This window comes from Rhipicephalus microplus, chromosome 1 (assembly GCF_043290135.1).
Source record: "Rhipicephalus microplus isolate Deutch F79 chromosome 1, USDA_Rmic, whole genome shotgun sequence".
In the NCBI taxonomy this organism is placed as follows: domain Eukaryota; kingdom Metazoa; phylum Arthropoda; class Arachnida; order Ixodida; family Ixodidae; genus Rhipicephalus; species Rhipicephalus microplus.
Window position 1 is genome coordinate 278437305 of NC_134700.1, and position 25627 is coordinate 278462931.

General features: G+C 46.0%; 1 protein-coding gene across 4 annotated transcripts in view; it reads left to right on the forward strand.

Annotated features, from left to right (window-relative positions):
* Nucleotides 1-25627, forward strand: part of LOC119188255 (aquaporin-9) — a 63761-nt gene that overhangs the window by 11803 nt on the left and 26331 nt on the right. For all 4 annotated transcript variants that reach the window (XR_012895381.1, XM_037436208.2, XM_037436209.2 and 1 more), the window contains exons 2-5: nucleotides 17577-17703; nucleotides 19320-19454; nucleotides 22719-22837; nucleotides 24677-24897. Coding sequence is in view for 3 of the 4 variants with exons in the window: in XM_037436208.2 (XP_037292105.1) it covers nucleotides 17577-17703; nucleotides 19320-19454; nucleotides 22719-22837; nucleotides 24677-24897 (602 nt within the window). In the remaining variant the exon portion in view is untranslated. The remainder of the gene's footprint in view (nucleotides 1-17576; nucleotides 17704-19319; nucleotides 19455-22718; nucleotides 22838-24676; nucleotides 24898-25627) is intronic.

Sequence of the window (25627 nt, forward strand, 5' to 3'; positions counted from 1 at the left end):
GGGAAATCTGAAAAGATTTTAATAACGAAATCGGGCCATTTACGTTTTCCAGTTTGACGCGAATAATTTGACGACACACGTCACGTTCAACTATGGTTTATCGTGAACATATTTTGCGTGCAACCCAATTATTGTTCACTCTGTCGGTTCCACTGAACACGGAACTGCGAAAACATCTCTGAACAAGAGATGGTGTCAAATCACGAACCATGCACTCGTTGAGAACACAAGCCCTTAAAAGTGCTTGAGCGTCAAATAAGAAACGTTGAAAATAACATAATCTCGGGCACTAAACGAGTGCTTCTAGTCTCATCGTGTCCTTTCGAATTATCTCCTCTCCCCGCGCCTCCACAATGTGCTTTCTTTCTTTCCGCGCTTTTCTTTTTTGCTTTTCCCATAAATTGATGTGACAGCGATAATCTCCTTGGGCTCGTGCTTGGAATCACGCCATTCTCGAGATGGTATATTTACTCAATTTGAATTTAAATCTCTTGTTTGATATGGAGCTTAGTCCTTAGTACATCAAGTGTGCGGTAAACACGTACGACATTTGCCGCAAAAAAAAAAAAATGCGTGGAGACGCTTTTGGTCACGTACTCCACACGTCTTGCAGTTTTGACGTTTCTATTACTATTACATAAAGTAACTATTACATGAACCGTATACATTTTTTTGGAGTCACTCTCCTTCTTTGGCCTCGTGAACATGCTTTCTGTAAAGGTTATATGATACCAATAATTCAACTGCTGTACTTGTTTACTGGCTTGCGTTATACTACGTGATGGCTAACCGAACTTATACTGTAGTGATTCCTAAAACGGCATTTACGTCATGCACTTCCTGATGTTAAGCTGTTGGCATTTAAAGCACTTGTACATCCGAAACCTGAGATTCACTAAACCTATTTCACAAGCCTCATAAGTTCTGGTTCCACCTCCTCACCTTCCCTTCGCACTGCCGTACGTAGTATCACCTACAAGTAACCCGCCAATGCAGCCGCACTATCATACCTTTTCCCACATCCTTTATTTATTTTTTGCCGTTCATCGACTGAGCTGTATGGCCTGCCACGTTGTATGACTGAAATTGCCTGCCCATCAAAATTTTCTGAAAATCCTAAGCCCTAATTCTTTTTATGCATATATGTGGTGACTAGTTATGGGCTGTACAATTTTAAACCCACCCCTTGTGTAAGACACCCACTCCCCCCTCCTGAGAATGCCTTTAGGGAAATAAAAAAAAATGAAGTGAGGCGAAGCGTGAACTATAATACATACTGTTTTTTATGGGCTTCTATATCAACAACATAGTCTTCATTCAATCTGAGGCCACTTACTTAGTTATTTATACATTTTTGAAGCGCTATTTTTATGAGAAATGTTTGAACAGCTAGCACATATTTTGTTTGAAAACACACGAATAATTTAACAATTAGTGTAAGGTGTGTGAAAAAGATGGCTGCATATGCAGATTGAGCACAGGTGGTGATAAAATCTTTTAACATGTGAAATTACTAAAGCTTCCGCAACTGTCGGCAAGGTATTTCTCACGCATAAGAATGCGACCTTTGCCGCCGTTAAAACGTAACATTTACGGCATTAGGTCCCAGTATTCGTGTGTGTATGTGTGGCCTGGTGGCTACGACATGATTCTGATCCGAGCCCACAATATACCCGCTCCAGTTCCACAATGATAAACGTGGCGGTGCTGTTTTTCGACCTTGGCAATGGAAACATGTGGTAGATATGAGAAGCGCCAGCTGATAATTTGCAACGAGCGTTTCGATTAGCTTCGCATCAGCTGTGCGTTCCCGACCACATGAAAAAAAAAAAAGCGCCATACACGTGGTAACATAGCAAAAAAGTAAGTGTATACTGCAATAAAAGAAGAAAAAAAAAGAGTCCTGCTTTGTACAAAGAACGAAGGAAATTAGGAGGAAAAGAACAGAAGGGAGGTTAACCAGCCTATAGGCAGCCGGTTTGCTAACCTGCGCATGGGAGGGGGAAGAGGGAGATGAAAGATAGAGAGCAGAGAGGGAAGAGAGATAAACACAGCGCATTCAGCAGCACGCGCGCACACAGCTTTCTTTTAATGTCACGCGCTGGTTGATTGATGATTGATTGATTTGTGGGGTTTAACGTCCCAAAACCACCGTATGATTGTGAGAGACGCCGTAGTGGAGGGCTCCGGAATGTCACCCGCTGGTGACAAACACTGAACTTGGGCTGAAAAGTGGCGCAGCGCGATTTGTAGCTACTTCAACCAAAGACGGAAATGCATCTAAAAAGTAGACATAAAATAGCGACACCGTGGTTTTAGTTAAAGTGTTGCAACGTAACAACTTCTCCTACAATCCCCCTACAAGCGCGCTTGGCATTTGGTTAAACTTTGGCCACACGAAATAGAGCTTACCGCATATGAAAATTTCGATGTGGAAGACTGCAAACAAATGATCATATGTGAAGTTTAACGTCCCAAAACCACCATATATAATTACGAAAGACGCCGTAATGGAGGGCACCGGAAAATTCGATCACCTGGGGTTCTTTAAGGTGCACCCAAATCCGAGCACACGGGCCAACAACATTTCCGCCTCCATCGGAAATGAAGCCGCCACAGCCGGGACTCGATCCCGCGACCTGCGGAGACTGCAAACAAATGTAGCGATTGTTACGGTGATGGAACGTAAAAGAAAACAAATATAAAGGCGAGCGGGCATGAACGCTTCGCACAGCACGTCAAGTAATCATATGACATGTGACAGTAACGCTCTGTTTTCATGCGTTTTAGAAAGCCTTAACTCGCTTTTTTTTTCTTTGTGTTGTCTAAACAGACACATTTGACGATGTAGCATTGATTAGCGGTCCTTGGCTAGTATTTCTGAATACAGAAACGCACGTTGCTTAAGTTCTTAGTCTTCCCAAGGTCACTTACCCAGGCAGTGGCTAAAGCCCTAATGGCAATGTTTTCTGAAAGTTGCTTAAATGAATCTATAAGCAGATTTGAGTTCATTGTTCCCCAACTTAAAGCCATGTTCAAATTATGGTTCACCTAAAGTTTGGCCATGACGAACAGTAAAATAAACTCTGGCACATACATTTTAATAAATGGGAAATTGTATGAATAATAATAATAATAATAATAATAATAATAATAATAATAATAATAATAATAATAATAATAATAATAATAATAATAATAATAATAATAATAATAATAATAATAATAATAATATAATATGGGAGGATTATGCGTCCCAAAACTCCAATATTGGGACATTGTAATGAAGGGGCTTCGGCAATTTTTGAGCATCTAGTGTTGTTTATTATCGCACAGTGCACGGGCTCTTACCGTTTCACCTCCATCGAGGTGAGACCACCGCGGCCGAACCCGGGATGTTGGGGGTCACCAACCGAGCAGCGTAACCGCTCATCTACCGGGGCGGACAATTTGTACGCCGTTAACTCCTCCAAAGGGGGCAACACTGTACAGTCGGATGAAAGTCACTTAGACCTCGCATCGTTTAAGTCTGTCACAACAGATCTCGACTACCCGAAAGAAAATGTTTATAGTGTGGCGCGCCTCCTGTCAGCTCGTAGATATCTCACTTAGATAACACGCTGTGAAACGTGTAAATAGAGCTATATTGCAGGCGTCATGATAAATTTGTGCAATTCAGGAGCATCTGCGCGTAACACTGCCATACACACGCGTTCTTTATCTATATAGCGGGGTAATCGTGCCTCAAGTGTATACTAATGATAGCGGTGCGGAAAAGGGGGAATAAGAAAGGTTGCTTTCTTATGCCGCCGTATGTACAGTGTCAATTTTTATTAAGAGAAACACGGGAGTGTGTGGCCTGCACGCTCTGTAGGCTGCTAGCAGCGCACTCAAGCGGGAGTGAGAGCAACCGCAGCCTCTTTACGCGTCATCTCTCGGCGAGCAAAACAACCATTCATTGATTGCTTATGTGGAAGCAGCGGAAAGACCACAATCCCTTCCCTGTTCAATGCGATTGCGCGAAAGGCCGGTAATCACCTTGAAGGGGAAAGAAGTAGCAATCTTGCTGCTGGTTTCATATTCTTGTTTTGCTCGCCGAAAGATGACGCGAAAAGAGGCTGTGGTTGCCCTCGCTCCCAGTTGAGCGCGCTGCCAGCAGCCGCCGGAGCGCGCAGGCCATGCGCTCCCGTGTTCCCTTTCATAAAAATTGGCACTGTGCAAACACAGCCTTGGAAACTCAGCCGCGAGCAACTGTATACTGACTGCCTCACTTCGCAGTCACTGAAAATTACCGCTAAGGCCCGTATTCACAAACAAACCTTCGCTTTACCTCAAGTTTTTCTGAACTTCCTGCACTCTCTATATTAAGAGAGAGCTATATATGGTAAGAACAAAGACAGGGAGGTTAACCAGAAAGCAAGTGTCTGGTTTGCTACACTGCACTGGGGAAGGAAAAATGGGAGACAAAAAGTAAGTAAGGAAAAGGGGATGAGAGAAAGATGGCGGGACGGAAACGAGTACACACAAACACACTAAAACGTCTCAAACGTTCGACGAGGCGGGTCGATCACAGAAATTTCAGGGGGGGCCTTCGTCGCTTTTCGGCGTGAAGCTCGATCTGTCCGGTATTCCAAAATTAATTTTTCGGAAAGCGGCAGATCGTCGACGTGTGGAAACACTGCTGACATGGACATTCTCCGACAGTTGTACCGAAGGCAGTGACACAAAATGTGTTCAATGGTTTCGTCAGCACCGCAATGATCACACGCAGCACAGTCTGCCCATCCGTTGCGGCAAGCAAAGGCGTTCGTGTAAGACACCCCAAGCCTCATACGCCATTTTGGTGACCTCCGCCAAATTATGCGGGGGTTTACTGACTAAAACCAACTGTCTGGTTTAAGGGGCGTCAGTCACTGGCACGAGCTCAGCTCTTCGTCGTGGTCGTCCTCTAGCTGCTCCGACTAGGCACTGTCTCTCTCCCTCTTCCCCACTACGGGGCTTCTAATTGTCGAGATTTAACGCTAATGGCACTGAAATTCCCAAATGACAGCTGCGGCTCTCAATTCGCTCGTAGAACTTACAACGCGGGCTGCTACGAAGTTTATTCTGTTCGTGAATGTCACGTCAAGACAATGAGGGAGGCATGCGCCCACTACTTAAACTACAATACCCTGGTGATGTACCTTGACCTTTCCCGTGTTTTCTTGCCACCGGCAAGTGCAGAGCACGCGAGTGTTTTCTTCTCTTCCTCGCGCGGAAATGTGCCTGCGGGCGCGTCATCCTTCTGGCGTGGCCCGCCCGAAATAGACCCGCGCTCGTGCTACTCCCGGGCCACCGCAACACGGCACAACTTCTTGATAGCAGACAACTGCGGCTTTCCGGGCCAAGGCACGCACTCCGAGCTAGAACCCACGCGGACCGGTGGGACGAGTGAGAGAGAGGCCGTCAAGGCCGCCACGCGTTGATGGGTGTCACAGGCGTGCAGATAGTGCGGAGGCAGTTGGCAGGCGCTGCGCACATCTCCACAACACGAGCAGCAGCACATAAGGCAAGAGAGTAGCCAGATTTTTTTTTTCGGAGAAGAAAAGGGGAGGAGAGTCAACAACCCTTGCTGCTAACCCGCAGGTCGCGGGATCGAATCCCGGCTGCGGCGGCTGCATTTTCGGTAAAGTCGGAAATGCTGTAGGCCCGTGTGCTCATGTTCGGGTGCACGTTCAATAACCCCAGGTGGTCGCCATTTGCGGAGTCCTCCACTACGGCGTCTCTCATATTCATATGGTTGTTTTGGGACGTTAAACCCCACACATCATAACTCTACATATAAATCAATGAGTCACTAACCATTTATGTTCGTTCGCGCATCTCTGTGAGTGTAAAGCACACATGTACAACTGAAAAAAATTCGAAAGCGGAAAGTTAACCCCCTTCCAGCTATACGCAGTGACAATAACAAGTTGTTCTCGATGTGGCGAACGTTCTACGCTAACAGTGACATAATCGTAAATGATTGATATGTGGGGTTTAACGTCCCAAAACCACCATATGATTATGATAGACGCCGTAGTGGAGGGCTCCGGAAATTTAGACCACCAGGAGCTCTTTAGCGTGCGCCTAAATCTGAGCAGATGGGCCTCAGCATTTCTGCCTCCAACGAAAATGCAGCCGCCGCCGCCGGGATTCGATCCTGCAACTTGCGGGTCAACGACATAATCGTAAGTCGTTTTAGCTGCATGGAGTTGCTCTATGCTTAGGATAGCATGCAGAGATTGTTATTGTTGCTAATGCAAGTCTCAGTGACGTACCGAACATGGTGATGTATAGCTCAGCACTTACAGTTTTGTCAATTAATAATAATTGTTGGGGTTTAACGTCCCATATTCACGATATGGCAGGAGGGGAGTCGTAGTGGCGGGCTCCAGAAACTTCCACCGCCTGGGCTTCTTGCTTGCTTGCTTGCTTGTGCCTATGTTCGACTCGTACCCACTACGAGAGATGGGCCATTAAACCGGTGGTTATTATATTGAGGATAAAAAAATTCAAACTTGATTGAGGAAAATGAATATAACAGATATCTAGGGAATATGAAATTTAAGAATCCTAAGGTCTATGCATGGGCTTAAATCTAAGCACCATCGGGTCAGCAGTCAGACACAATAACTATTAGGCCACAGTAGCGGGAAATGTATCCTAAATTGACAGCGATTTCAAATGATTCTAACATAGTGGGGCACAAGTAGCACATTTAACTAGGAAAAGAGCGAAAGGAACAGACGTGCAATTAAGTATTGTCTCGCATTATTGCAGGGGACACTTAACTGTCCCCCGGTCAGGCAGATCAGAAAGGCAGGAGATGACGAATGGAGGACAGATGGAAGCTAGGAAAGGGGTGAAGGGTGAAGTAAACTGCAATATATGCAAAGTAAATATACACGTGCGATAAACACATGTCAACATGTAAATGTAAATGAAATACAGAAGTTCGACGTTTAAAGCAGTTCATGGGCTTTGAGAGGCGCCTGAACGTGGGACGGTCCTTAGAGTACGATGACCCGCGATTGCTTAACGGAAAACTGAAGTGCACAGTAGACGAGTGCTTTGCATTCCGCTTCTGCCATGATGTGGTCGTAGTCTGTCTAAAATGAACCCCTGACCTCGTGATAAAATGCAGAATGCCATTGTCATAGAGCTATCGCAGCTGCAGGTAGTACGAAACAACTTCCACAAACAAACATCACAAAAGAAATTCAAACCAGGCAAATGACAGGTAGCCAAACTCGCTCGATACAGTGACATATCAGTGACAATGGCATGATTGTGGCGTCGAGTTGTTATCGCTAAACTTCACACTGGTCTTTTTTTGAAGTTTATAACATCGTTTAGCATTTTACACCTCGAGAAAAGTGTTCGTCACTGCCGATAGCTGCTCGCTAACAAGGCATGCTAAAACAGAAGTTGGAGATTATCTGACCAGTTCGAGACGCGAGAAAATTTTGTCACGAGTGCCATAGCATTCTGAAAAAAAAAAGTCACAAATCTTCAGAGAAGGGAGGCACCATCTATGAAGAAAAGAATAGTAGTCATGGTATAGCTCTCTCTAGTCGCGTAGCAATGTATATCGTTCATCGGTTTGCAATCTTGCCTTTAAAACGGAAGCTTGTGATACTTGAAAATTCGGATGCTAATTGATTGTTTTACTTTCAAGTCGTGGGGTTTTCTCATTTTCTTCGGGATAGCAGTTTTATAGTTTTGACGTCAACATAGACGTGTGAAAATATAAAACCATAACAGCAGTTCAAGCCGATCGACAGCTATAGGTTTTTTTTTACGTCATGCACCTTTAAGGCGCTTTGCTGATTGTTATTTGTCGCTGTTATCTGAATGGCACTCTACTACATAGAACATTCGCTAAAGTTTACCGTAGTGAAAAAGTGTTCTGCCGATTTCCATTGCAATCAAGAAGGTCGCGGGATTGAGTCCCGGCCATGGCAATTACATTTAAATGCCGGTAAAATGTTATGGAGGCCCGCGTGCTTAGATTTAGTGCACGTTAGAGAAGTCAGGGTGGTCGAAATTCCCGGAGCAATCCATGCACTACATCGTCTCTCAGAATCATATCGCGTTTTTGGGACACAAAGCCCATGCTGTTATCTGCAACTACGTGACGGCGTCCTTGTGTAGTCATTGCAAGCGAGCAAGGGCCGCTTTTACGTCAGCAAATATGCCAAGCGATTTTTTTTTGTTTGCGTTATGTAACCCGTCGTATGCCTGCGCGCACACACGGACCTCTCATACCACACAACTCGTGCAGAGAGGGAGAAATAACGTTTATTTGCACCCGTCTAGACCGACGGGGGAGGAGGCTTCGGCATCTGCCCCCGATCATCCCTCTAGTCATCGGCCGGAATCCCTTGGGACTCGGTGGCAGTCAGGCCGAGACCGATGACTTGTCGCTGTTCTCGTCGTACATTGCAGAGTTCTGGTGAAATGTCGAGAGTCTGTACGTCAACTGGCTGCCTTCCATAGTGACGGCAATGTAGAACATGTGGTTTAGAAGCAAATTACCACGAAGTTAGCTTTACATTGCTTCCTGCCAAGTGTCTGTACGAGCTTCCGCAGCTGCACTATTTGTTTGCTGCTCATGTCTCGCATGACCGAGCACGGTAGTCGCACGAATGCGGAACCGCGAACAATACGTTGTTGTGTCACCAGTTGTCTACGAAAGAGCGTCGTTTATCAAACAAAGGTGGTCGGTGAATCACGTTCTCTTGTCGTTCGTAATCCGTTGTTTCCTTTCCGATGCTCGGACGCCGTCGATGCTGATCAGGAAAGCAGCCGCAACTCGCGCCCGTGTACTTGTAGTCTGAAACACGATGCGTCAGTACCTGTCGTAATCCCAGCTGCTGTGCCGTCGGGTCTGCGCCCGTCTGCGTACCGAGCGTCCCTCTCTGGCTCGCTTTCTAGCCAAGGTGACCCCGTTCTCGCTCGCCAGGGAATCTCTCGCCAAAGCGCGTTGGCTCTCCGTAAAAAGCCGTCACCGTAGCCAAGTCGAGTTGCTCAACAGCCGTGGCACAGCTAGCGATACAACGCAAAAAACAAAAAAAAATACCAACAATACCAGGAAATATACGAAAGTACCTGCCCAACCCTCCCTCAGTTATAAAATAGAATGAAAGTAATAATAATACGCGGAGTTTAACGTCCCAAAACCACCGTAACAAAAAGAAAAAAAAACCTTATAGTTCCGTATGAATTCGTCTAAGCAATCTCTTTTATGCTTTTTTTCTGTCGATCTACTCTATTTACTACTCCCATTGAGACATTTCATTTCAGTAGTTCAATTCTGTAGCAACAAAGAAGTGAGAATAAGAGGAGGAGGAAAGGCTCGTGAAAGAGCCACGAGGGGGTGGGAGGAAATAAGAGATAGCATCAGAAGCAGTCGACGGCCAGACGTTATGCGACACGCCCGCGCGCACTATAAGGATTGTTCCTGGTCTGGTGTATATATATATCGTGTACGTGCTGCCTCCGGTTGTATCGAGTTGCATAGAGTGCGGATAACGGTCTGGTTCATGCGTAGCAGCACGGTACAGCGCAGCGTGCAGCCGTGCCTCGTCATGTCTCTTGTTCCTGTCCGACTTATCGCTGTGCCACGTGATACTTCACAGTTAAAAAAAGTTCATCGTCGCACGAGACGTTGTAGGCGGCAATAATTATAATGAAAACCACACACTAAAAATCTGAACACCTTTATAGGTGTAGAAAGGATGTTTGGTTGTTGTCTGCCATGGTGACAGTGGCTGTACAGGGCTCGCCTGCTGACTCGAGTGTCGGGTGCTCTATACCGTCCACGTAGGTAGGATTTCAATGGAGGCTACATGATTTCAATGGAGGCGACATCAAAAACATGATATTATCATAAGAGGCGCCCAGGCAGGTGTGTAGCCAAGAATTTTTTTCCCGGGGGAGGGGGCACCACCTTCGTTTCGGGAGGGGTAACACTTTAAAATGCCCACTTTTCGCTCTCTATGCCATGCCGAGAAAAAAAATTGGGGGGGGGGGGGTGGGGGGAGGAGCACGCACCCGATGTGCCATCCCCTGGCTACGCCCCTGCGCCCTGGTGTAGGGGTGAGAGTACAATATACGCGCTGTGTATTGACAGTGTTTGCTTTTCGTGGAAAAAGGTGGGATGGCGAAAATTTAGGGGGGCCTACTGCACCCCGACCCCCTTTTTCGCCCTTCCGTCAACGCCCCTGAAATAGTACAAAACGAATGCGCGCTGAACCATGTATGGCGCCTTGCCATCAAACGCCGAGGATAGCACGTACATTCCATCGGTGTTGGGTGGATGACGCTGTGGCAGTATCATATTCCTGCCTTCGTTCTTTGTCTCTGGGATCGCTTTTAGTGGAAGTGACAGCGATAGCATAGCAATCGGAGCGCGCAGCCGTGCTTTATAGCAGAAGCTGGCGCAGACCTCTGTGTCTGGGAGGGGGGGGGGGGGGGGGGTTCTTAACACAACACGTACCCTACACCAACTACGCCGAAATCGCAATATAACGAAATGCTCGTTCGTTTCCCGCTAAGAAAGCATACAAGTAATTGAAAGTTCACGTCCACCTCCCGCCTAGACCGTGCTTTATGTATGTTTTCTTCTAACTTGATATTGATGTGTTTATATAAGCAAGAACTTGTTTATACACCGAATCGAAAGCACGTGGAAGTGTAGAAACGTACGACGATTCCAGCTGCGAAACAGCTTACGTGTTCCATTATATGAGCAGAATATGATGTCCGATCTTGACGCGATTTCGCGAAGCTTATGCTCACATCGCAAATATTTTTTTCTCCTCTGTAATAACCTGCGAATAGACCGTTAGTTAGAAACAGTGACGTAACGCCAGCAACGCCCCACCCCCCACCCCGTCGTGGCAAAAATGTTTTTCGCCATGGCATACAGAGCGAAAAATTACCGTTCCAAGGGGGTGCTCCCCTCTCCCCCTCCCCAAAAAAAGTTTCTGCCTACGCCCTGGTTGAGGACATAATCTGACGCAATTTAAAGGTGCTATCTTATAGACGTCAGACTCTGCAGTTTTGCAGACATCTAGCGCTACCTGTCAAAGTAGTGTTTGGAAGTGCAAAGCTCGACTCTCTTGCACAGTTAGCTGCGCAACCAGATGCAACTAGCGCGGGCGAAACAACGATTGAGTTAATTATTAAGTGTGTTCGCCCATTTAACACTCAGAAGAAGAGCTATGAATTTCTCTCCGCTAGTGAGACGCGTCACCGAACCGCCATGACGTGCTTGCTGGTTCACTCGCCAGAACGACGGTGAAGACAAGAGCACGCGCAACAGCTCCGCGCTCAAAGAAAGACATCAGTCAACGCTATAGTTTTGCGTTGTTAAATGCCACGGACGTGAAGGACTTCAGTTTTACCGATTTCCGTAGCTGCCGCGAAGCAGAACGGTGAGAGCGCTGGATGCGGACCGTTGCGAAATTGTTCGGTAAGGGCCGTTCCACGCGCTTCCCGCACAGCCGCAACGCACGTGCCGGGACCCCTACCGCAAGCAAGCGGGGGACAAATAAGCCAATAGGCGACGCTGCGGAGGGTTAACGAGCGTCGCCAATTGGCTTATTGGTCCCCCACTTGCGTGCGGCAGGGGTCCCGCACGTGCGTTGCGGCTGTGCGGGAAGCGCGTGAAACTGCCATTAGCCAATTACTGGCGTTCTCCATAGCCGGTCGCTCGAGAAAGTGTGATAACGCAGCTCTCCTGTTATTGTTGTGAGTAGCCTTGGCGGAGGATTGTGGTAACTTTGATTACGAAGCTCGACAGAGCCTCTGACTGAGGTGCGTGCCGTGCAATAGTAGACCGGTGACGCCCGTGATAGACGCCACGACCACCGATAATCGGAGGTGGTTGCCACCACACAGCATCGTGCACGTAGGCTTCGAAGGCTCTAAGTTCCGGCCGGCTTTTAATAGCAAATTTTCACACGTACGTTATACAAGTAAATCGCAAAATATTGATCGTGACCACAATCACGTTTTTCTTGCCGTTGGTCTCCGCAATTGACGGAGGCCTCGGTATGGCTTTCGTTTTACTCCGAGAAAGTTGACAGGGATGCATTCCTATTTTCAATATTACAAACATATGAGAACCGTCAACGGAACATTCTAGGATTCGTAATAAAACAGTTCAATGGCAGGAAGCGAGAGATGGATGGAGAATGCAACTGCAAAGGCGAAAATCGCCGGAATCATTCGTGCCTGATAAATCGAGCTTCGTGTACCACCGATCGTAAGATGCAATGCTAGTGGATGCACTTCATCACTTTGGCAACGTGTGTATGCCCAAATTTACGTATTTAGGCGTTACAGGACGCATGTAGAAGTGCATACTCGATGTCTTGTGATGCTCGCTTGCTCCTAAATTGCGGGTTGCAGCTCGCCGAAATAACTGAAACACCTTTCGCCTATACCCGCAGCTCGATTTGCTGTATTTTATGGTATAAGAACTTTATTAAGGTCCTGAGGATCAGTCCAGGACTGATGCTGGCAGCTCCCACGTCGGGACAGAGAAGCCAAGCCCTTCTGCCGCCGCACGGACCCTCTGGACAGCCCTGAATTGGTCCACCAGCGCATCACCGGGCAGCATTCGCTGCCACCACTGTTGATGTGCTTCCTACTTTTCTGAAGTGAGGTTGGATTGGTGGAAGCAACTTGCCAGCTCCTTGATTTTCAGGAAACTGTGCCTCAACACCAATGAAAGAGGGGGGCCTATGCACGTTCACTTGCGGACGGCTCCCTTTGCACTACCCATTTATAGCCAGAGAAGCGATGAGGGCGCTGGTGGCGGGGTTTTTCGCAGTGCCACCTGGGCAGAGTCTGATGTTTATACGTTGATACAGGTAACTCACGGTTTCCATGAGGGAACATGGCACAAAGGGGGAGGGGATGTAGACAGTTGGGTTTACAAAGCATGATCAAGGCAGAAGATTAATAGCAAAGTATTATTAACTCTTGGTCAGGCATGTCAAAGTCTCAGTTGGAGGAAATACAAAATGTGAACGGAAATCAAGCGGTATGCATAGCTATAGCATTACCGCATAGGGATATGAATAAGACTGACAAACTCATTTGGGAAATTATGTTATATGAGAAGTATCTCCTAAAAATTGACACGATTCGAGGTGTTTGGGCTGTTCAATACAAAGCCGTGTACACAATTTAGTTGTTATGGAGCATTACCTGACATTTGGACATTTCAATATTCCCCAAAGTGTCCATGCGTGCGTGCGTGCGTGCATGCGTGCGTGTGCGTGTGTGTGTGCGCGTGTATGCATGTGCACGTGTGCGCATGTGTGAGTGTGTGAGTGTGTGTGCGCAGGGTGGATATGGCGGTTGTCAGTGGTGAATTCAGAGGCCACAGAGACGCCACGTGTTTGAAATAGCAGCTGTTGCAAAAAGAAAAAGAGAAGTAAGAAGAGGAAACAAACAAAAGAAAGGAAGATAAAACGCTGTTATGATATCCAGCGACAAACAGCAGGAAAGCGGTACTGTCGCTGTGGCAAATACTGAGCGCTTCCAAAGTTTGTAACGTACACACATGTAGAGTTGCGATCATTCTTTTGTTGTTTTTAACGCATTCTACTGGTAGCGGTTTTTCTACAGTGAAGAAGGGAATCCCTTCACGTCTATTAAAGCTATTAATCATGTTAGCTTACCGGTGCGAACATGTAAATGGTTACGAAAAATTCGCCGAATAAGGCTTGCGCATGCAGCACAATTCGATACGTCGGAGTTTCGTCAACGTTGACGCATACCTTCAGCAGCTACTGAACTATCTAATACAAAATTTATGGAGAGAGCTAGGGGAGTATTGACGTGAGTGAAGCCTTTGTATGCAAACCGTAATTAAGAGGAGAAGAAAAAACTGCAACGTTATAACTTTTTGTTTTCTTTTGTGTTTGTTGGGAGGTACGACAAGGATCAACAAGCGTAAACTTTTGAACTTCTAAATATTTGTTGTTGCTACTGAACAAATGTTACTTGAACCTATCTAACAAATTACAACATCCCTTCTTTACGTAAGTCATGCTGGTTTGCTTTCCTTAATAAGCAACATTGCGTTTGATCCCAGTTTTCCAGAAATGCAAGAATGAACGTGTTTGGTGACGTATAGCTTCTCGTGTTGCTTGGCATTTTAATTACATGATTACGAACAGACTTCCGCACTCTAAACTAGTTTGTACAGCGACATTTCGGAGTATCCTCAAGGCTTTTAGATTTATGTGTTTTTGAGAAGCATTGTGCGAATTTCGCAGATGCAATTTTGATCCTTCGACATGACTAGCCGAACCGTTTGAGGCCAGCTGCCATGTCAAAACATCAGTCATAGATAAAACAAAGTTAGTGGCCTCACTTACATTACATGGACGGGTTATTATTGAGTCGAAGGTCTTCTTATGCCAGACCTAACAGCCAAAACACAGGGTAGCATGTTAATTTCATGAAAGCCCTCAAGTATGAAGTCACAAATTTGATTATGTCCAGGAATTTTGGTGCTGAAGGGACATACAAGGTATGACGCATGGTTAGCTTTGTTACGGTTACACTCAACGCTGCAACACCGATGAAGTCACAAGTTTCGCCGCCACGAGTACACGTCTGATCTTGCCTGCCCTTTGTGGCTTGCGCTGAAACGACAAGTCAAAAAGAAAAAAAAGGCATACCACGAGCTCAGAGGAAAAACTTTATCAGCAGTACGAAGCGATTGTTGGAGGTTTCGGAAACACGTTTGAAGAGAAAGTGCAATTCGTACTGTGTCTCTAAAGTTGCACCGAAAGCTCAAACAGCGGTGCGTCATGTAAGCTCCCTCAGAGTGTCATATACGGATGTCCTTGCACGCACAGAAACGATGAAATAGCCGCAGCTGTGGTTTCTATCAGTAGCACATGTGCAAGCTCGAGCCTCAGTAGTACACGGCACACGTGTTTTCTTTGTATTTTTTTATTTCTTGGGAACGACCGCAATAACCCACTGCATACAAGAGCCACTGTATCAAAGCCTCGTGCGTTCAGGTATGACGTCAGCGTACGAGGCGTGCAGCTCAGTAGGGAGGTGCGATCGCACTTTGAAATATCTTAGGCATGAATATTATGCCAAAGACTTAAGTTTTAGTGTAGCTTCCTGAGCAGTTCTGCAGACACAATCTGTCATGGGAAAAGGCTGGCAGGTTGAGTATGCATAGCTGCTGTGGACGCCCATCTGAAAGCGTCTTATGGTTTGAAAAATTGATATTGTAACCCCAGCCCTGTACATCTTGTCTTCTTTCAATTGGAAAAGTAAAGATAAAAAGGTGAGCAGCAGCCAAAGTAAAGTTCTCAATGGGAGCGTATTTGGTTTCCTACAAATTGCATCCGTCAAAGCTACGCAGTGCTTTTGGTAAATCCGGGAGGGTCCGCCGTGGGAGAGCAGTGACTATGGTGTTCTGCTGCTGACCCAATGGTTGCGAGTTCAATACAGGCCGTGGTATGCCACCTTTCGATGGAGGCAAGATAATGGTAGTTTGTGTACTGTCCACATGTGGTGTCAGTGGACGTTAAGGAACACCAGATGGTTCAAATTTCTGGAACCCTCCTCTACGCCAGCATTCGTAATCATATCGTGTTTTTTGGGACACAAAACCCCAGATATTATTCTTATTATAATAAATCCGGGAGGCATACGGATTAAATTGGGCTTTGTTTAACGCACTGTTCTACTACGGGACGTTCCATTCTCTGTTGTAGAAACCACTGCTCTTCTGCGTTGACTCAAGCTGACGAAGTGATGGTTGAACGTTGTCTAGCTAATCGGCTGTCTTCAACAAACAATACCACGTAGAGGACATGTCTGCTTCAACAATAGTATAGGTTTCGCGTCCCAGAATCACGGTGTGATTATGCAAGACGTCGGAGTATGTTTCCGAAAATTTCGCCCCCCCCCCCCCAGGTAATATAACATGTACTCAAATATGAGCACACTAGTCTCTAGCGCTACGCCACTATCCAAATACGACCACCACGACTGGGTTTCGAACCTGTGACCTTCGCGTCAGAAGTTGCAAGCACCAGAAGCACTACGGGACACCACGTCTGTTAACATGCCCGCTTTGACAGTAGTATGCAGGTACAAGCGCCCTCTCGTGGTTACATGTTCGCACAGAGAGCCCGCTAAGCAGTCAAAGCACTTCTGCGAAACGGGGAGCTATTCGGGGTCGACCGGCTTTAAACGGCCGCCAAGTGGCGATAATGACAGATGTGACCCAAATGTCGAGAAGACGAAACGCGTTCCCACGGCTCGCCGTTGCGAGGCTTCCGCCATTCCCGTTTTATCTTCTCCCCTTCTGCCATCATAAAACTTGACGGGGCCGCAACGCCGCTAGTGTTAACCAACGTATGATCGGTGACGGGTCTAGCCGGTAGCCTTGGCGCCTCGCAAGTCAGACGTGTACACCGCCACGGGCGACCAGACGTCGTCGCCCTACAATTCGATTCACCCAGGATTCAAAAGCGGACGACTAGTACGGGGTCGTTCACGTGCTCAGAAGTCGAATAAGATGAGCGCTGTCTAACTATTGCAAATTGGCTTATTTATGTAATGTTGTCGAGTGAACGTCTGTGTCGAAGAGATCACTGGCCTATAGATTTTACAGTGGGTGCCGTTTCTCGAACACAAATCTTTAATAATAGAAATAGGTCGGGTATGTTACAAGATTGAAGAAATTAAGCTCACTCACTCAAGTACCTTCCCCTTTTCGACCGATCAACCAATCAACTAATCAATCAATCAACCAGTAGTAACACTTGTGTCTTCAATTAAATTTAACGACGGAAATTCTCGCTTCTTCACGCCGAACAGCAATCTAAAATTTGGTATTCATAATATTTTTTTCTCTTAAGAAAAGTACTAAACTACACAGTACTTAAATCATGCTTTCATCTGCAAGCCTACACGTCGGTGAATTAAGAGACGAGGATTGATTGATTGATATGTGGGGTTTAACGTCCCAAAACCACCATTTGATTATGAGAGACGCCGTAGTGGAGGGCTCTGGAAATTTTGACCACCTGGGGTTCTTTAACGTGCACCCAAATCCGAGTACACGGGCCTACAACATTTCCGCCTCCATCGGAAAGAGACGAGGACTCGGACAGCGTTTCGCCTTCTCTTTCTACCACGTGTGCAGTCCGCCCCGATAGTATACAGTGATTACGGTGCTGCCCCAAAGGTCATGGGTTCGACCCTGGCTGTGACGGTCGCACTTCTACAGACGCGAAATACTAGATGTCCGCGCACTATGCGACGTAATTATCAGTCTACGTTAAACAACACCTAGTGGTCAAATTTTTTGAAGCCCTCTGTGATTGTTTGCCTGATAATCCGTTCACTGGCTTTGACACTTAAACACCTTATGCATGAAAAATACAATCATTATTATAATCGAGCTGTAAGCATATAGTTAACCAGCCACAAATTCAAGCGTTTACGTCGCTAAGTTATACTGACCCCGAATTTGCAATCTGTTGGCGCAGACTATCGGCGACTCCATCATGGCCATCATCATCGCCGGTGACAACGAGTCCCTGGCTGCTTGCGTGGGGCCCTTGGGATGGGGCGTCGCCATCTACGTGGCCGTGCAAATCTCCGGAGGAGTCTCGTGTGAGTAGCCGTATTGATTATATCGCATTGTCTTCGACAGCAGAGAGATTTAACGGGCTGCAAATGTAGCCTAATGTCTCAGTGCTTAGCTTCTCGGTGTCTTGTATTTTAGATTGTGGAGATCGCTCCGAGGACCACGACGACGGGAATGCGGAAAAGCAAATTTAACGGAGGTCTAACGAAGAGCTCTTTAGGACGCAGTGTAAAAATGCTGTGTTGGTGATCGTTGCTCTTGAGTGGTTTTCACTGCTACATTTCTGACGTTACAACAGCTGTGTGGATACATGGTGGAAATGCGTATTCGTTTCATCTTTTTGTCACTAACGTGTGTTAAATCCCATGCGCAGCTAATGCACGTGTACGTATTGACATGCCATAACAAGGGCTCCAGTGCAATAGGTGGTCGCTGGGCGATTCGGTGAGGGTGGTGGGCAGACGCATACGCGAAAACGTTAAGAGTGTGACTATTACTTGCCATTTTTCTTTCCTGTGCCAGTGGTCTAACGGAAAAGCGGATCGCACGCATTCCCGTAAGCTATGCAAGTAGCGCCATGCTATACTAACGGGTCACTCGTTTAAAATAGCAAATTGTATTTAGTACAAGATGCAAGCCGATTTTGGGTTAGTTTCTTCACTGCCATGCTTGAACACATTACACTTTCAAACACCTGTCGCAAGTCGCATAGAGAGCACGACGCTAATTTAATGAAACCAGGCGTGAACTATGAGGGCATTCACTTCTTTGGCATGACGTTGAGATTTAAAGTTTCCTTATTACATAACAGAGGTGCAACCTGTTAAACCATTTCTTGTAGCTTTGTAAATCATGCTTTGCTTTCAGAAGGAACATGCTCACTATAGTTTGCCTATTCGGATATCAATACCACTCAAAACTGTATATATGGCTGCGAGCCAGGTCGTAGGAAAAGGGAAAGGGGCCGAGCCTGATTAATTTTGACCACCAGGCGTGGTTCATTAAAGTGCGCCTATAATTAACTGCACTCATTCGTGAGTTGACTAAAATCTGGCGTCACGTGAGTCTATTTGATTTTTTTTACTATCGTTTAAATGACGTCCTATAAACCTTCCAATTAGGTAATAGATACGTAATGAAAAATTTTTAAGTTTTCTGTTATTGTTCTTTTTTTTAATTATAACGAAGGGTGTTTGTTGAAGTTTTGCACGTATGTTTAAGAACTCCGCATGGCCAAAAATAACACTACTTGGTCTCAACTGCGTGCAGTTGAACGTAATGAACTATTTCATTCGATTACGTTCTTACTGAAGTAATATCCTCTATCGTGGGTACTCGCTTAATACAATCGAGATAACCGGGAGCCTATAAAATCACAACAGGAAAACGAATAAATCGACGATTCGAAGCAGGGCATAGCATATGGCACGTCAGTTTGGCAGACGGTCGTAAAGTGAAAAAAAAAAACAGTTTTCCGCTCGCGATCAGTTTATATTTCACAGGATAAAATCGCCATGACATCTTCTCCATGCAGCCAAGCCATCCATTCGCTGTCTGTGAAATGCGGCAGAAAAAGCCAAGGTCCTATATGCGCGCCAAACTGGAGTGGTCATTAAAGAACTACACCTCTCTTGCATCGCAGCCCACCTGAATCCTGCCGTGACGCTGGCCCAGGCGTCCGTGCGCAAGTTTCCGATCGCCAAAGTGCCGCTATACTTCGCGGCTCAGTACCTGGGCGGCTTCGTCGGTGCGGCGCTCGTGTTTGCCACCTACAAAGGTGGGACGTTAACTCTTGTTCTTACCCATATACCGTACATTCGTTTTGTCAACTGTTTGTGAATGCCAAAAGTGTATGAACGCCAGTAATTCTGCGTGCCAACTTTTGCTCCTCTTTGATGTACAGGGGAGACGGAAAGAAACGTGAGCAACTCGGCGCGCTGTTTTCATGTCACGCTCTTACACATTGGCGGCAATAAAAGGATAATAATGTCTGAGGTTTTACGTCCCAAAACCACGATATGCTTATGAGGGATGCCGCGATGCAGGGCTCCGCAAATTTAATGACCACCTGGAGTTCTTCAACGTGCGTTGACGTCGCATAGTACATGGGCCGAGCATTTGTCCTCCATCAAAACGGGACCGCCGCGGCTGGAATCGAACCCGCGACCTTCAGCTCAGCAGCCGAGACCCGTAACCGTTACACCACCGTGGTGGACGGCATTAACAAAAATGCTAGAAAGACTCTTAAATGTGTCACGGATGGCTCTGGTAGCTTTTTATTACCATTCAGGCTACAACCGCCTGAAAAAAAAAATATACAGCACAGAATGTAGTTGCCACACTGTTCACGTTTCTTTCCACTCACATTGTACGTCTGTAACTTGAAAGTAATAATTATTTAATTAATTAATTAACATAGATAGTTACGTACTCGAGTAACAGAAACAATAAGTATATGTTATCTGTGTCTATTGTATCGATTTCGTGCTGTTTATTGCCTGTCAAAAGGTCGCGATTTAGCATACTACTTGCATAGAACATATGGTTGACATACTGCTCACACACACTGCTGGTATATTACATAGAACGGGCGGCGACTTCAGAATACGTGTTTGAGATATGCGAATAAAAATGCGAAGAAACGCCGAGAGTGACAGTGTGCAGATTTATTGGAGGACTTCAATGAATTCGCTTGCATTTTACTCCGTACAATGTAGGTGAATCGTTTGATGTGATAAGGTTTTGACGTTTCGTTTAGCGCACAATTCCGCAAGATATGATTGTTTTCTTCTGTGCCTTCCTTTGATTGTCATCAAGATATGATAGTTTTCTTATGTGCTTTCTTTTCATTGTCATCAAGATATGATTATTTTCTTCGGCGCCTTCCTTTCATTGTAATCAAAATAATGTTTTCTTTCAATTCAGTTGCGAAATACAGTCAACCAAATGTAGGCTTTGAAGCTTCATTATTAGTGGCCGTTGATGTTGACCTCGATTTCTCAGCTAAACATCCGGGACAGCAGATGCAGAGATTACGGAGTAACACCGTAATGACTTCGATCGGCTTCTGACAGCCAGATGGTGGAAAGGGCATAATTGCCTTCTCCCATTAGCACAATACTTATTTTCCTTGTCTACACTGAAGCGCCGAATCGAAAATGCGTGGCTTAGAAAACTTTTTTTGTGCCGTTATTGCTCGACGCAGCAAATCAGGTGGTGATTGGCATAATCACTTGTACACGGTGATAAGAAACAAAAAAAGAACACAAGCTCCCGGAACGGATCTCCGCGTACGTATTAGCGAGTGGTGCGGGTGATTGTCTCATCCTTCGGTATACATTAGCACGGCGAAAATCGTCTTCACCCACACACGTGCACGGGATCACTCTTGTCTCGTCACGACGCGACGAGGAAAGGGTCGTGGTTTATCAGATTACGCGCACAAAATTGACGCCATCCGAGGCATCAAGAAGCAAGAGGTGAAATCTCGTCGAAGCTTCTTCTCCCGCTCAATCGGCATTCCACCAAGAAAATAAGTAACGACAAAGCTCCTGTTAACGCAGGTCGCAAGATCCGATAACACAGCTCACGCGCTAGATGTTCTGATTATCAGCCCTCGCGTGTACCCTGTCCTGCCACGAACTGCTTCGTTTCATTATTGCTTTATCCTCGCACGCTGATTGGTCTATCGCTTGATAAGTATGTGGTTGAAGGCTGCACCCGCTACTCTTGTCAGCGGGTATTATTATGAGCATTAGCCGTGCTGGCGACACTTCGGGCATGTTTTTCTTTTGACTTGCTTTACAACATACCTGGAAGCGTGTTTACTCGACTGCGCACCGGGAGCGTGCAGGAAGTAGCCCTTATCCTGGACGAGTTGTTTATTTGTAAACAAAAGGCAACGTGGCTACAGAAAACGGCAGGGGTCTCACAACATTCCTTACGCATTCACCTACGACTATTTTTAGGCGGAAGCCAGCATGCGTGGATATCATCATCATCATCACGTCACGTGAATAGCTGTAGCCTTTGTTGATGTCATGGCTGATGATGAGGAGGATGAATTTTAACTCGGCCATCTGTAATGGGTTGGAGGATTCAACCCCCCAGTACAGTTAGAGGGACTGTCTACCGCTCGGGGAAAACAAAAAAATCTGATTATGGTGCGAATGAGAAGATCGTTCATCACATTGGCGGCAACAAGCATGTTTTTGTCCCATAAAAAATGGGAATTATAGTTTCAACATAATGTTGAGTCGACAAAAAAAATCGCAGCTTTGCCGCAAAGGCGAAGCAAGGAACGCTATAGCAACAAATTGGAAGGTCACGCGCAAAATGGCAAGCAGATTAAAACGTGCCCCGTGTTTCTCACGCACAAATGTCGCGCGAAACGTACTCACAGGTGCAGATGAAAGCGAATAATCGTCTCATTGTTACTTCGCTGTGTCTGAAAAGCGCGCCTTTTTCACAAATGGAAGCTTTGCAACGATTGCAGCGACCTTTCTGCGCGCCGTAACAGCAACAAAATTGTTCCAGTGCCCCTACGCCAGCAAAGGCGTATGATCCTCCCCACCGGGAGATAAGGACGCGCGAGAGATCGTCTACTCTCCTCCTCTACGCGGGCCAAAGTGCGCGTGAGATGAGAGCTGCAGCGCGCTCATTGCGCCATCTTGCTGATAATGCTAAAAACACGATAATGCTAAAGCCACGGGGTTGAAGACGACAGGGTGAAGAGATAGTTTCGCGTGGTCTCCGGTTTCAGGGGACAAGGCAGAAACGAAAAAAAGAGATGTAGACAGGTGGGAAAGGGTTGCGAACGATGATGCGGCAGGAGGCTTCGACGGGGTGTGGGCCTATGATTAAACAGGAATTGGGAATGTAATGCTTGCGTGAGCTTAGTGCTCCAATGCATAGTGTATATGTGAATACAAGTGGATGTTCTTTCACGGTGAGCTTCACGCGCTGTTCATGCTGTATCTTTGACGCACTCATTTTAAGCGGTAACAACATTGTCAACGACATGGTTCATTGATCGTTGCAGACGCTATTGAACACTTCGACCAGGGAATCCGCCAAGTGACGGGAGAGAAGGCCACGGCTGGTATATTTGCAACTTACCCTAGACCACACGTCTCCACTCTGACCTGCTTCATTGATCAGGTGGGTTTCGCTGAAAGTGAATTACGCATATATGCAACGTGCGTAATCGTCGGTTACTTGATTTGCCAATGCAGCTCTTTTATAAAATGCCTGTGACCTTAATACAGGTCTCACACGATCACTTTTGATCGCGATCGAGCTTGATCCGAATGGAATTTTTGCGGTCGTGATTGTCTTCTTTACGGGAGCTCCAGGAGCTGTAGTCACTCACAGTTGAGAAATTTGATCCCGACGAAGCTTAATCGTGATCAATCGTTCAACGTGCGGCACAGATGTAAGACAACTGCCTAATTAGCAGAGTAGCTCTACGGTGAGGCAAAAATACCTTTTCTATATATATATATATATATATATATATATATATATATATATATATATATATATATATATATATATATATATATATATATATATATAGGCTGCAGTTGTCTTGAAAAAGCTAATTAACAAACAACTTCAGAGCAGTTGTTTGTAACGCTTGGAAAATATGTAAATTTGCGGGCCGTACTGCACGATGCAATCGGTGTTTACTGAAACTAGTAAATAGAAGTTTGTGCAAGGAGTCGTTTACGACAGCCGTCAAAAACTGAAGGTGCAAGGTGCAGTACCCAGTATTCGAGTAAGTTGAAGTAGAGCTTATAAAAACGATGCGAAAGAAGGAACAAACGCAATAGGACAAGCGCTGGAACAACAGGACTAGCGTTAGAGCACTACCACCGCTCGTCCTGCTGTGTGTGGCCCCCTTTCGACATCGTTTTCCTTTTCCCAGCTTCAAGTTATTCTTAAGGTGGACCATTTCGCCTAAACCAACAAGTTGTTGTTATCCCAGTACGCTGTGTTCAAAACCAATGTAAATTATGAAATAACCACACCTTGCGGCGGCACGTATGCGTAAGTATACGTCGAGCAGGATTGAACCTCAACTTTCGTTTGCGTGAGCATGACCAGTGTGCCAAGATTAAGACGACCAGTGATTTGGCTGTCTACTCTGCAAAGCGTGGCTCTTCCCTGTGGCAGAAGAAATGCTTGTACAGTGATCGGATTGTGAGGAAAGCTTTCAGGGTCTTTTTCAACGTGTCAGAAAGGCATCCTGCACATCTCGCGCCCCAGCTGCACCACATCGCGACCCTCAACAATGCTCACTCTCTCGCGCGCTCACTAACACTCCGCGCTATAGGGAGGACGTAAGGGTGCAAGTTGGCTGCAGGGTGTCTGTAGGGACACTTTACTCGCTTTCATCTAAATCGCCAAGAACTACCGGTTGAGTCAGTGGCTTGTTCCTCTGTCGCAGAGCAAATTGCCTAGATCTCACTACAACACATCTAGAACGCTACTGACAAAGTCCTACACAACTCTATCTTTGCTTATAGCATCGTCTCTTCTGAGGATTTCGACTCTACATGCCCTGACTGCCGAGTTTCTTACTTTGAACGCATGCTCTGACGATGACCCTCGTTACGGCACCGTCTTCGGCTTCCAAAGAAGAGTGGGACTCTTGCCTTACGAAGTCTAGAGTTTCCATCGAAACTACAGGCTGTTTGGAGAGGTCACGATGTGTCGATGACGCTAGGCCTTTCCGACCCCACGTTCGAGTGGCGTTGGTACATAACAGTATACTAGCGTTTATGAGCGCCCAAATAAAGCTCTCTGTCAAGGGTGAAATGCAAAAAACACCTGTGCACTTAGATCATGAAAAAGCCCTATAGCTGGTTGAAATTGATCCATCTTTCACTATACAGCACGCCTCATAACCACAACGTAGTTCTTGCGCACAAAACCCAAATAGTTAATTTTATTATCATGCGTGACAGTGTCGAAGAACGCCCAATCATTTCGCAGGTCATCGCAACGGGCATAATGATGGTGTGCGTCGAGGCCATCGGCGACACTCGCAACTTCGGCGGCATTCCGCCGCATATTCACCCAATCTGCTTGGGTCTCATGATCATGGCTATTATCTTCAGTTTCGCCTACAACTGCATGTGCCCGCTCAACCCGGCCAGGGACATCTCGCCACGGCTGTTCACGCTCATGGCCGGGTGGGGACCCGAGACGTTCACGTACGTCCTTTCAGTCTTCCATGTCCTCTTTTGTATACATTCAATACACTAATGACATGTGATGATGTAAGCTGTACTATTGGGCTAGGGCCGCATTCAGACAAGAATTTTGTTCTGAAGAGCGATGCACGATTGTTTGGCAACTGATCAGCTTGATTCAAATTGTCTTTGATTGATATCCTGAAGTATTATAAGTTATTTTTGTGAATTGTTGTGAATTGTACAAGCTCATGTATGGCCGAAGAATGCCAGCCAGGTGAAAGATGATTAGTCAATTAAGCAACGATTTGTGAGGGTTTTTTGAAATTGGATTAGGAAACAAACTGGGGTTAAGGATATCATAGTTGAATTCAAGAGGAAATGGACATGGGCTGGGCATGTAGCACGTAGACAGGATAACCACTGGTCATTAAGGTTAATTAAGTGGATTCCTAGAGAAGGCAAGCGGGTTAGGGGAAGACAGAAGTATATCAAAATTCGCCCTTCATGACCGGCGTTTGTTCAAAAAGTGAGAACGAAGGACAGAGTGTCATTTTTAAATTCTGCTCCGGGACGTCATAGACGCCAGTTTTATTGTTTTTATTTCGTATTTCAATGACATTGGCACAGCGATATTATCTTAAACTAGGCAGGTTAGCATCTGGCCGCCTGACTGCATCATGTGCTTTTGTTTTAATTGTTAAGAACTATACAGGCCGCTGCAGACGCCGTCCAAGTCTATATACGACGC